Genomic DNA, 13,059 nt, shown 5'->3' with positions numbered 1-13,059 from the left:
CTCATTTGGCAATAATGAGGCCAATCTTGTCACACAGGATGTATTTAAAGGATATTATTTGCTTTCTTTTCCCTCAATTATAGAAATAGCCCACGTTGAATTGCTTGATGCTCTAAATTTGAAACCAGGGCTGGTGTAGGAGGCACTAATGAACGGAGCATGGGTCTGGGGTGGTTAAAAATGTTCAGCTCGTGGTGCAATGCTCGGTATGCATGTGGCCCTGCATCACAAAAAAGAACCCATTGTGTTTATGGTTAGTATACAGAATAATGTGTTAAGAAAAGCTTTAAGAACTAGGGTACCTTTGTTCAAGAAATACGGAGGAAACTGACTGCTCCTATTTTTCTTCCTCTCCTTTCTCAGATACATTCCACCACTAATCTGGGGAAAGAGCGGACATATCCAGACAGCCTTGTATGGGAAGATGGGGAGGGTGAGGTCGCCACACCCTTACGGGCACCGCAAGTTCATCACCATGTCAGATGGTGCCACTTCTACATTCGACCTCTTCGAGCCCCTGGCTGAGCACTGTGTTGGAGGTGAGCTACTTCAGGTCCTGGTGTTGGGCCGCCTAGAGAGAGGAGCAGACGTCAGTGGGGAGCAGTGTGTAAAACGCCTACGTTATCTCACTGCACTCAGAGGCCAGGTCATCAGGATTAACTCCAGCCTATGCATGTTAGCTCCTATGAGCCGCAATCAGTAGGGAATTAGGATCCCCTTGTGAAGTACAGAAGCCAGTTTTAAAGGAAGAACGTGGAGCCCAGAGCCCCTGGGACCCAGTCAGTGTCAGCAACAATTCCTAAGTGCCTACTGTTATCTCCCCACGCCCTGTGAGGTGGGCGATGCTATCTCCCTTGACCGTGGGAAGCTGGTGCTTGGAAAAGCAATCTAGGATGGGTTTATTTGCTGGGCAGCAGGGTGTAAAGGCTCTTGGGTGCCTGGTGTATAAATCTCCTTGGACAAAAGGACACATTAAAGCCACACTTCCTTTTCATGAGTCAGGGACACCTCATCCAAGAAATAACTCCAATTTCCGTTGCCGCTAGGGTTTGGCAGTGTGCTTCCCCAGGTACCCAATAAACAGCGATTACAGAGGCTTCATAATGAAGCCTTCAGAGGAAGTGCAGTGGGATGCCAGTGTCCTTTTGAATGCAGTCCCTACCGGAAGAAAACACGGTTTTTGTTTATTCACCCAGACACCTAGTTCGATACAGGAGCGTAGTCATCATTTATGGGTAAATCGAGGCAAATGTGCACCAACTCTTTTATCCCAAGTAACTGGATCTCTGAGTAGCTTTTCTCCCCAGACCCTCACGTCACCCTCCTTGTCATTCAGGTCTCAGATGTCACCTCACCGAGGCTACAGTTCCTTTCTCTTGACCCATGGTGCCTCCCTGCCTTAGTCCCTCATGGCACCTGCCAATCCAGCTACTTCTGTAGCGGTTTAGGGCCCTTCTGCTCCAGTGCAGGAATCCCCGGAGCCCAGGAGAGAGTGCTCTCAGCAAACGGTCACAAAAGGAATGAGTACATGGCCAGGGAAGGAGCTCCTGCTATGTTTGCAAGTATTGTAGGACCCTCTACCTCTCTCTACCTCTACCACAGTTAGTTAAATGCTTTCTTTCTCCTATTTCTAATCATTGGACTTCTGGCAGTTAAACATAACAGTTTAAGCTAAGTGTGATGGCTCATACCTGAAATCCAAACATTCAAGAGATGGACACTTGAGGATCAGAAATTCAAGGCCAGCGTAGGCTACGTGAGACCACGACAGGAATGGGAACAAAGTAGCATGAGATTTAGCTTGAGCAGTCAGTTCCTGGTGGTGCTCAGTGTGAGGGTTGGAAAGGGAAAACCAACTCTCAGTTTCTTATCCACGACTTCCCATCAGCCCAGCTCCCTGCAAAGATCATTGCTTGTATCTGCACCCAAGAATACTCTTAGGAAATGAACTGTGTTATTTCTTTCATGATTTATTTTCCTGCCTGTGGGAGAAATAAATCTTCCTTTTGGCAAACAGATAAACAGAAGCATTTAAAAATTAAAAATAGACCAGATTGAAAATGAAAAAGAACAGACTAGGTATGGTGGCGAAGACCTTTCGTTCCAGCACTAGAGAGACAGTGGCAGGTAGATCTATGTGAGTTCCAGCCAGGGCTACTAGGAGAGACTCTCAAGAAAGAGAGGAAGAAAGGAAGGAAGGAGGGAGAGAGGGAGGGAGAGAGAATTATCCAGAATCCCACCATCCCAGCATCTGTTAATGTCAGTGTTTATGTCTTAAGTGGATACATAAGGATCTCTTTCTCCACCCTGTAGATGACGTCACCATGGTCATCTGTCCTGGAATTGCCAATCACAGCGAGAAGCAGTATATCCGAACCTTCGTTGACTATGCCCAGAAAAATGGCTACCGGTGTGCAGTGCTAAACCACCTGGGGGCCCTCCCCAACATTGAGCTGACCTCCCCACGCATGTTCACCTATGGTAAGCTTGGGGCGTGGCCAAATGGAACCTCCCTCTCACCCCTTTTTCTATTCTCATGGGAAGTGTGCAGCCCCCCCAGCCTTCTGCCGTGTGTCTAAGCGTAGAATTTGTGAACATCCACAAGAGCTGATGGGGCTCACCTCGTACAGCCGCCAGCTCACACTGGCATTTGTCATGCTGTGCCTGAGCACCACCCATCCCAGCTCCTCGAGGCTCATAGGGGAAGGTCTTGCTCATGGGCTGGACTGGTCAGAGCGTGCCACTGGATCTAGGGAGATCATATTCATAGCTGGACTTAGAGCATTCACTATGCTATCCCGACATCTGTTCCTCCAGGTTCTACCAGACAAGTAGAGGTGCAGTGGGGTATATTAGTGTCAGTGGGAAGGCATCTGCACACCAGCAGCTTGCTGGATTCTCAAGTTCCTTGAAGACGGGAATACGCAGGCTGTCAACTTTACATGGATGCTTCTTAACTTTAAAGGAAGCCCTGCCACCCGGAGTTCTCACTTCTGAACTGTCTCTTCTTATTTTTGTTTGTGTTTTTGTTTTTGAGACAAGGTCCTACTTGGTAGCACAGGCAATTCTAGAATTCACGGTATCATCCAGGCTGGCATTGAACCTGCAGTGATCTTCCTGCCTCTGCCTCCTAAATACTGGGAATATAGGTGTGCACCACCGTGCCCCAGCCCTGAACTGTTCACTCTTGACTCCCGTTGGCACCCCTTCTGATTATATATGCACACATAAATAATAAACACATAAAAGATGCATCTATGTGAGCAAACAAATTATATCTGTAATGGGAAACAGCCAGAATTATATCTATAATCCCACCATATAGCAGTTTATGATTCTTTACTCTCCCCTTCCTTCCTTATTCATATTTACATTTTCTTATTTAGTGAAGATGTAGTTATATTCTAATAGTTTATATACAACCATAACTTTATAGTCACATTAAAGCGATGTGGTCATTATATTGAATCTTTGAGAGCCTCCTCGCTGTTCAGTTATAGTCATAAGGCATACATTTTTTTCAGTATTTTAAAAAATACTGCTATAAATACCTTGTTCATGGATTTGTTTCTTCTCTCTTAAGTACGGGAGACTTAAGGCTGAACCGACAGTCTCTTCCAAGATACGCAAGCAAATGTCACCGAACTATGACTGTAGCCCTTCAGATTTTTATTTTGAGACAGGGCTCACCAAGTTACCCTTGATCAGTAGCCAAGTGACTTGGCCTTGAATGTGTGTGTGTCATTCCCATTAATGACATCTTCAAAGTAGATTTACAGCAGAATTATGCAGTTGGCATTCCTACATATTTGTACATGTTGTCAGATCTTCTATGGGGTCATATATGTTGCCATTGGTAACCGGTAAGAGTCCACTCTCACTCCTGCAGCTCAGACGCCCCTTTCACAGACGCTTCTGGTCAGTCTGGTCAGTGGCTTGAGAAATAGATGAAAATCCAGGTGCATGAGGACGTGTGATGGGTGGAGGAAGACTTGGCTCTGAATAACCGAACCAGACAACATCGAACACAGATGAAAACAAAAGGAAGGGACTCTAAGGTCCTGGATTAGACAGAAAGCCATCTGGACACGTAGAAGATAATGACATGTGCCTTGGCTGCAAGGCCCAGCAGAGGCTTTAGAAGCTCCATCTAATAGCGAGTGCACCACACAAATTAGAAATGCCGGTGAGGGGCCTGGGAGCACAGCTCACTTAGAACAGTGTTTACCTTGCAGGCCCAAAGCACTGGGCTCAACCCTCAACTGTGCATAAACCAGTATGGCCGTACATGACTATCTGGAGATAAAGGCGGGTGGATCAGACGTGCAAGGTCATCCTTGACTATATAGAGGTTGAGACAGTCAAGAAGAGTTGAAGCCCCTGCCACTGCCACTAGTGATGTCACCTTCACCTAGGATATGAGCTAGCCTCAAGCACAGCAAACCTTCAGACAAAGTTCAGATGAAGAAACTGAAGCTCAGGGAGGAGCCGTGTCTTCAGGGGTATCAGCCAGTAAGCAGAAGAGCTGACACAGGAGCCCAGATCCCGCTGTTCCAACCTTCAGAGTCATCGCACAGCTGGTTGGAGCTTCTGAGTCTCTAAGAACCAGGCACCTCATCCCACGAGGGTCCTGGGCAGCAGACAGGGGAGACAGAAGGCATTACAGACTGGGGAGCAAGGTAGGAAGGTGGAGTGGAGGCTCCGGGTGGACTGCGCTCTCAGAGCAGAGCCAGGCAGGAGAAGGACTCTGGGTTTCTGGACACTGCAGCCCACCCGCAGCTGGCAAAGTGGCCATGCTGAGTCTCAGTTCCAGGTTCTTCTGCAGCAGCAGACTTGTTAGACTGCAGTCATTTTCCAGAAGGACAGGTGGGCTAGAGGGACACGGACGGCTTCTGTGACTACGCTGTTGTTCTGCTCTGCGCCGGCACATTGGTTAGCAGCTGCTGTGCATGTTAGTAGGATGAAGTCAAACAAACTTGACTTTCAAAAGCTATAAAAGTCTGGAATTTAGAGAGCTTACTGGAGTCTAACACGTCAGTGGTAACTTACAAGATGCTAGAGAGAGAGCCTTTCTCGGCTGCTGTTTTAGCTAAAATTAATTGATTTTTAACGAGTGGCTCCCTGGACTGGTGAGCAAGGAGCACTCTTTTAATAAAAGTGGGCTGATACATTAGAGCAAAGCCTAGGCTTGTTACTCTCAGCAGGTAAACTGAGGCAACCTAACGGTTAATCACACGTTAAATTCCTCCATTCATTAGCTACCTCTCATGGCTCTGCCCAAATACGTCTGTGGGGTTTCATATCTGTCGTCAGCCATCTGCTGTTTATGTTCAATCACTGTTGCCCTTGACATAGCCTGGTACCTGGTGTCGCTAACCCAGACTTGCCGGCCCCTCAGGGTGTGTGTTTGCGTTTCTCATCCACGCTTTGCTGTCTCTCAGCTGGACTCGAGAATCACTTGGTTAAATTCTGTGTTGAATTTCTGTATCAGACAAGACAGACCAGCTGGTGCATGTCCCCAAAGCCCAGCAGTTCAAAGGCAGGGATGTATTTCTGCTCGATCCTCATGTTCACAGCATAGCCTGGGGCCCTGGGGCTCCGTCCTTACTTACTGTCTCCATGAAAAGGCCCAGGTTTGAAGAGCAGCCATCAGCTGGAACATGGCCAGTCTCGCTCACAGTGGGTAAAGAGAGCCTGGTTCTAGAAGCTACTACCCAGAAATGATAGAGATCACTCCAGGCCATAATTTATGGCCAAAGTACAGCGTGCTACCCAGCTTAACTTAAGAAGAGTGGGTACTGCCAGCTCTCTCTTAGCACAGCTTATCACAACTTTTAATTGGATTGTAATTTATAAATTAACGTGGAAGGCTTTGTATTGACAGTTTAGACTTTTCCAGGAACGGTGCTTTCTAAGTCTTTATAGAGAACATCTAGTTCCCTGTAGAGGTCAATGGTCATTAGCAACTGATTCCTTGGGAGAATTCCCCTGGGAAATTTTTGAAGACTCCAGGGCTTGGGGGCCAGAACCTTGGGAGCCCATGCTATGGCCAGGGTTTTCAGAGCCACAAACCTAAGTCTCATTTCCTTTTGCCTCCTCAGTCTGTTGTCATTGTTACTGTGTTGTGTTGTGTTGTGTTGTGTTCTTAGATCTTGTTTTGCTTTTTATTGTAGAAAATGTCAGGGAGAGAAAAGAATAGTAGAATGAACCTAGGAGAAAGCCCAGTATACCAGCATCTGCTTCTAACTCATGCAGCTTATACCAGTCTTAACCGGTCCTGTTCCTTCCAGGTAGTCCACCCCTTCCCTCATCTTCTCTCAAAGGTTATTTCAAAGCAAGTCCCAACCAGCCAGTCATTTCTGTGACTATTTCAGTGTGTTGTGCCAAGATACACTCTGTAAACTGTTTTAACTTGCTTGGGCCAACAGCAATGCTCATCTAGGGCTTATCCAGCAGAAACTTAATTTCCCAAAACTACGGAACCATGAGTCTAGATACAACGGTCTCTCTGCATGGCTTGTAGATGGCCGCCATCTTGCTGGGTGTCTTCATGGTCTTTTTCCTGTGCTTCTTTTGGGTACACCCTGATGAGCTGTGTTGTATTAGGGCCTGCCTGAACCACTCCACCTCAACATAGTTGTACGCTGAGGCACTGGATGTTAGAGCTTCAATATGTGAATCTGAGGAAAACCAAATATTCACATAACTGCAATATGAGCACAGTGTATCATCTCAATTAGAGTGCCCTGCTCGTGTCCACACAGCAGTTCACTCCTCACAGCCGTCTCCTGTCCTTTCCCCCTTCACAGGTTGGTCAGTTCAGAACCCACGTCAAGTCCATACTATTGCAATTAGCTGGCGTGTTTCACATATCTCTTAAATCACCTTCCCTCACTTTTACCAAATTCCTAACGAGCTGTTGTCTTGTGTGAGCGATGTGATATTCCGGGTGGGAAGCTCTCTGGGTCCCCAGGATATGCCACAAGCTCGTGAATTAGACTTCCTGGAGCCACCATGAGTATATGTTAGCACCAGGCGTGGACCCCAGCAGTCTCTGAGAGCCAGAGGGACTCTGTCCTGTGCATCTCCAGGATGCCCAAGTTCTCTGGGAATCCCTTTCATGCCTCACTTGGCTCCTCCTCCGTCATCAGAGTCTCTCCAGATGTCGGCTTTCTATGAGAACCCTCCACGGACTCCTCTACATGCAAGTAACATGACCCCCATCCACACCACCACACAGTCTATTATCCAGCACCCCTAAACGTCCTCCATGAATATATATATATATATATACTTGGTTTTTCTAGACAGGGTTTCTCTGCATACCTCTGGCTGCCCTGGAACTTCCCTGTAGACCAGGCTGTCCCCAGACTCAGAGATCCACCTGCCTCTGCCTCCCGAGTGCCGGGATTAAAAGTGCGCACCACCACCGCCCAGCTGTTTTTCATAATTTTCAAGATGATGGATTTATCAATGTTTATCTCTTTTCTCTCTGTCCCAAAAGTCTGCTCCACTACAGCCAGTCTTTGTAACCTCTTCTGTGACTTCCAGTGCCCAGAGTCCTGCTTGGCCTTAGGAAGTGCTCTCCCTGAGACAGGAAGGGCTGGCTCAGGACTCTGCTGGTACACGGGAAAGATGGTGTGTGGGTGTGAAGCGGCACTGCAGGTGAGAATGTGCAGGTGAGAATATGCAGGTGAGAATGTGCAGGTGAGAATATGCAGGTGAGAATGTGCAGGTGAGAATGTGCAGGTGAGAATATGCAGGTGAGAATGTGCAGGTGAGAATGTGCAGGTGAGAATATGCAGGTGAGAATGTGCAGGTGAGAATGTGCAGGTGAGAATATGCAGGTGAGAATAACCTGGAGCAAATGTGCCTGGTAGCTGTGAATTCTCCCTGGTGAAAAGCTTACCTCTCTAGACCTGAGGCCAGGCTTTCCCCTCACTGTCTTTCTCATTTGTCTTTCTGAAGACTGAGGAGAAAAATGGAAGAAGGCATTGACAGGAGCCACCCACTCTGCCGTACCCTAGCCAAATAACAAAAGACCTTTCCCTATTTTTCAGTTTGGAACTCAGAGGTTCAAACCGCAGAAGCACTTGCCCCTCTTCATTAACAGAAGAATTTCCTAGGTGGCTGACTACACACTCTTAGGCTCTTTGGTGCTGCCTGCGTGGGAAAGACAATTCATTAAGGAAAGCTGTGCATGACAGCTCCCTTTGATCTCGTGCTAATGAGGGGCAGACGGTGCAGAATTCTGTGCATTTCTTCATTTGATTCTCACTGCCTCTGAGATAGCTATTAATTAGAGTCCCGACTTCACAGGCTTAGGGAGGTTAAGCACCTTGCCATGGGTCATGTGGCCAGAGGAGCAGATCCAGCGTACACTTCTTAATCCCAACTTCATACCACTTCCGGTCTATTACCCCTAATCATAAGAATAGTAGAGTACGGAGAAACAAAGGTGTTTGAGCATTTAAAAGTATCTCTCACCTTGGTGGTGGTGGACATTTTTATTAGCAACTGTATAGATTTCCTGGCATGTACCATGTGCTGGGAACTGTCCTGAGTTCTTTATATACCGAGTTAAGTCGATTGTCCTCTTCAACTGACAGCTAGGGAAACTGAGGCCCACACAAGGCTGAATGACTAGCTGTAAATGGCAACCTAGGTTTCAAACCTAGGCAACCTAGCCTTCTGCTGGAGTCCCCGCCCCTGAGCAGCAGGCTACTGCACCTCTCCATGCATGAGCATCCACTAAGCAGAAATGGCTTTCGGTCAGATGCATTTTAGCCTGGAGACCAAAGGACATTCAAGAGCTTCTCAGAGGCACACAAGAGGGCCTGGTGTTCTTGGAGTCTGTCTTTTATTTGTCCACCACCCTCCAGTATGTGGAGTGGAACACAGCCAAGACTCCCTGTTTCAGGACCCTATAAAGAACAGCTCGCTCCTTTGGGCAGACCAAAGAACACGTAGCCACAGTCCATCTAAGTTTATTTGCCAGAGTTAGCCAAAAGACAGTGTTCACTATTGGCAAGCTTCTTAGGTACAGGGGCCAGGTCTTAGTTTTCAATAGGTGTAGATAGTGTTTCTTCTCCTGCCTCTGCTGTATGACTTACATCTGCTAAGGGACAGCTAAGGAACAGTCACACAGGGCAAGAGCCTGGGCATCTCAGAGGCTAACAGATGGGGTTTACATATGTAGTGAAGAGAGCTGAGAAGACTGAATATCAGTAATATTGCAGTACTGGATACAACACAACAGTAATATCGCGTGTAGGGCATAGAGGCCACTTCTTTTATAGGGCTGGTTCTGCAGATGCATGACCTGCAGGACTAACCTAGTCAGGTCTGTGTGGGTCAGGACTAACCTAGCCAGTTCAAAGCTACTATGACTTCAGTATTCAGCCCCTCTCCCTCTCTCCCTCTGTGTGTGTGTGTGTGTGTGTGTGTGTGTGTGTGTGTGTGTGTGTGTGTGCGCGTGTCTGTGTCTGTGTCTGTGTCTGTGTGTCTGTGTACCCAAACCCAGGGTCTTATCTACATTTACTAACTTTTCTACACCACCGAGCACCATCCCCAGTCCTGTAATCAATTTCTAATTTCTAAGATGAGTACAGGCATAATATTTTATTGTACTACATGCTATATTCAATACACTTTAGCCTTTTAAGAAGATTTATTTTATTTTTATTTTATATGCCCAAGTGTTTTAGCTACATGTATGTAAGTGTGCCACATGCATGTCTGGTGCTTACAGAGGCCAGAAGAGAGTCAGATCCCTTAGAACTGGGGTTACTAGATTGCTGTGAGTCACCATGTAGCTGCTGGGAACCTAACTGGGTCTTCTTGGAGAAAAGTGCTCCTAGCTGCTAGGCTGGGTGTATGGCTCAGTGGTAGGGCATTTGCTTAGCATGCATAAAGGTTCTGAGTTCAATTCCCCAGCTAACAGGGTCAAAAAGTTCTACTTAATTTCAATGAGCACCATAGGTTTTTAATGTGGGTGAGAGGCAGTACTGTGGGTTGAACTTGGGCTCTTGTACCTGCCTGGCAAATGGCCTACCACTGAGCTATATCCCCAACTTTCTCTTTGGTTTTCTGTATTCTGAGTCAGGGTCTCACCAAGTTGCCCAGGCTGGCCTTAAACAAAGTTTGTAGCAGCAAGCAGACCTCCAGCCTGTCTCCCTCTGTCTTACCCTCCTCAATAGCTGGGCTCATAGGCCAGGGCCAGCAGACCTGACTCCATAGAGTTATTATAAAAGAAAGAAAAAGATGTTCCCTTATAAACTTCTGTCTCTGGAAGTGCTTCAGGTTCACGGAGAAATAGCAGAACCGTTACAGAGAATTCCCACAAGTCCTCTAATGTCAACATTTAACCATAATCTAATCATGGAGAGACATCAAGTTCCCACCGGCAGCTTTCTTAGCTAATCTTCAGACTGTCTGAACCTGTCGCACTCCATCCTCCCAGCAGCCCATGTGACCTTTACTTGTGGTGTGGCCTTAGGTCCTCCCATTGGGGACAGTGCCTCGGTCTCCCTCCCTGTCCAACCTTGAGACTCGTGATGAGTATTTGCAATTTGCTTTTAGGTTGCCATGCAGGAGTACTTGTTTGCTTGTTTTTAGAAACAGAGTCCTGGCTGTCCTGGAGTTCACTCTGTAGACCAGGATGGCCTGGAATTCACACTGTAGACTAGGCTGGTCTGGAATTCAGAGGTCCACCTGCCTCTGCCTCCCGAGTGCTGGGATTAAAGGCATGCACTGGCACCACTACAAGGTACTTGGTGTTTTGTAGATGTTTTTAGCTATGAAATATTAAGTATCTCTCATGATAAATTAAAATGAATGACGTTAGCTGATCAGACCAAAAGTAAAACATGAACCTGTTCGGGTAACTAGTGCTACCTACAAGGGTTGAAGGTGCCAATGCCTTCTTTTTTCAAGACTTAATTTATGATTTGCGTGTGCATGCACGCATGTGTGCAAGTGTGCAAAAAGTGAGGCAGGGAGAGACAAAGACAGATTGAGTTTGTGCGTACCGCATTCGTGCTGGAGCCCTTGAAGACCAGATCTGGTCTGGAGTTAGTTACATGCAGATGAGAACCATCATGTGGTTGCTCGGAACCAAACCCAGGTCTGCTGCAAAAGAGCTAAGCACCCTCAACCCCCGAGTCATCTCTTCAGCCACCGAGTGTCTCCTTGAGAAGGACACTACACTGGAACAGGTTGGGCCTCCGCACTGCCGTGTGTAAGCAGTCAGTGACACTGAGGAGAAAGAGAAGATGGTAGAAGTTCGTGATGTTTTTAATGTATTGTTAGCATAAAGAGCCTCATCTAACACTGTAACGCTGCAGGGGTAGACAAGTTGGCCAAGTCTTTCTTGACACAATTGATTTTCTAATGGAGACCATGTTTGGAATATGATGTCTCCGCCTGTGATACTATAAGGCCAGTAAATCAGGAAGCGCTGTGTTCCCTCTGGCTGCCTCTGGCTGAGAACATTAGACCCCAGTTATTGATGTTCAGAGCAGATCATGATTGGATCAAGCCCACAACCCAGGGGTGAGCTGAGCTGGGGAGTGTCCTCCGAGCTGGAGGTCCTTCTGGTCCCCGTATTTTATCCTCATGTTTAGAAACTTTATGGCCAGAAAGTCAAGAGCCAGTGATCTTGAGTCAAAGACAGAAACAATACAGGATTTTTTTTTTAAGTCTCTTCTAAATCACACAAAGGTAACAAAAGTAACCTGGCTTTAGCCCTTATAGGGTGACTGGATCCATGGGACTATGAGTCTCCAAAGAACGTAGCGCCCTTCGTCCCCTGAAACACCGCACTGTGTTCTTTGACATGGAAGATGGGCTCAACCTCAACCGATTCACATGGCCTTCTTCCCTGTCAGTTTAAATAGCAGAGTGGCTTTCTCTTGTTTTCTAAATGCTGGGCCTTGAGGTATTGCCCTGAGGAAGGTCCCTGAGGTGGCAGCCTTACACTGCCATTCTCTGCCTTGGAAAAGAAGCACTTCAGTGTCCTGTTGAGTCTAACATGGAATTATGCATTTGGTTGCTTGTTTGTTCTTAATGTAGTTTGGTGCCTTAGAGGTAAAACCAGAAACCCTAAAGGGCGGTGCCAGTCTTGGAAATGAGAAAGGCCTCTGTCCCCAGAGTAACCATGTATAACTTAGGGACCTAACTGAGATGCTTTGGAAAGTTAAGGGAGCTCTTACTGATATCCATATCTGAACAGCAGATGTTTCAGGACTCTGAGAGTGGGGCTCTGGGCCACTTGTCATGTGACATCCAAGGAGAATGTGTGTGAGTGTTTGCCTGCATCTATGTTTGTGTGCCACATGTGTGCTTAGTGCCTGTGAGGCTCAGAAAAGGACATTGGATCCCCTGGAACTGGATGGCTGTGAACCACCATGTGGATGTGGGAATTGAACCAGGGACCTCTGGAAGAGCAACACATTCTTTAGCTACTGAGCTATCCAGCCCTTTTCATTTTCTTTTTATAGTACTGGGACTCAAACTCTGGGCTTTGCACATACTATGTAAATGTCCTGCCTCTGAACTATACCCTTGTCCCAGACAATAAATTTTGTTTCCATTGTTCAGTCCATCCCATAATAATTGATTAGATCATCAACCTAGATGCTTCTGTAAACTTGTCATAGCTGCCATTTTTGATGACGTAGGCCCAGTTAGGGATGGTGTTGATTCCAGAATAACAATGTGAATTGTCTTGCCTCTGCTTAAAAGTCAAGCAGTGGACACTGTGAAGAGGGACAGACAAGAGAAGGGGACAGAAAGAAGGTGGAAGTGAAGATGCCCAAGCACATTAGAGGACATTTTCTGAGGTGCAGGGCCCAGCTTCAGGACCGGCAGCAAAGCACTGTGAGCTGCTGGCAAGGTGTGTGAGCCTGCAGCTGTAAGAAGCCTTTGGTACCTAGACCGACAAAGCTTGCAGTATTCCTTTTCTTTCTGAGATAAGGACAAGGCAAGCTATCTTCATTTCTGCAGCTATTTTCTTCCTTGGTGACTCATCTTGGGTGGCTTCCACTTGGCTGTAAGGAA

At 46.9% G+C, this 13,059-nt stretch overlaps 1 protein-coding gene across 1 annotated transcript in view; it reads left to right on the top strand.

Moving 5' to 3' along the window:
* The window catches only part of Abhd2 (abhydrolase domain containing 2, acylglycerol lipase), a 57,623-nt gene that overhangs the window by 26,420 nt on the left and 18,144 nt on the right, over window positions 1–13,059 (top strand). The window contains exons 2-3 of the mRNA XM_032893386.1: window positions 364–539; window positions 2,314–2,481. Of these exons, the coding sequence (XP_032749277.1) occupies window positions 364–539; window positions 2,314–2,481 (344 nt within the window). The remainder of the gene's footprint in view (window positions 1–363; window positions 540–2,313; window positions 2,482–13,059) is intronic.

Source organism: Rattus rattus, chromosome 2 (assembly GCF_011064425.1).
Source record: "Rattus rattus isolate New Zealand chromosome 2, Rrattus_CSIRO_v1, whole genome shotgun sequence".
Classification (NCBI taxonomy): Eukaryota; Metazoa; Chordata; class Mammalia; order Rodentia; family Muridae; genus Rattus; species Rattus rattus.
The sequence above is the reverse complement of the archived record's forward strand: the minus strand, read 5'-3'. Positions and strand labels throughout refer to the sequence as shown.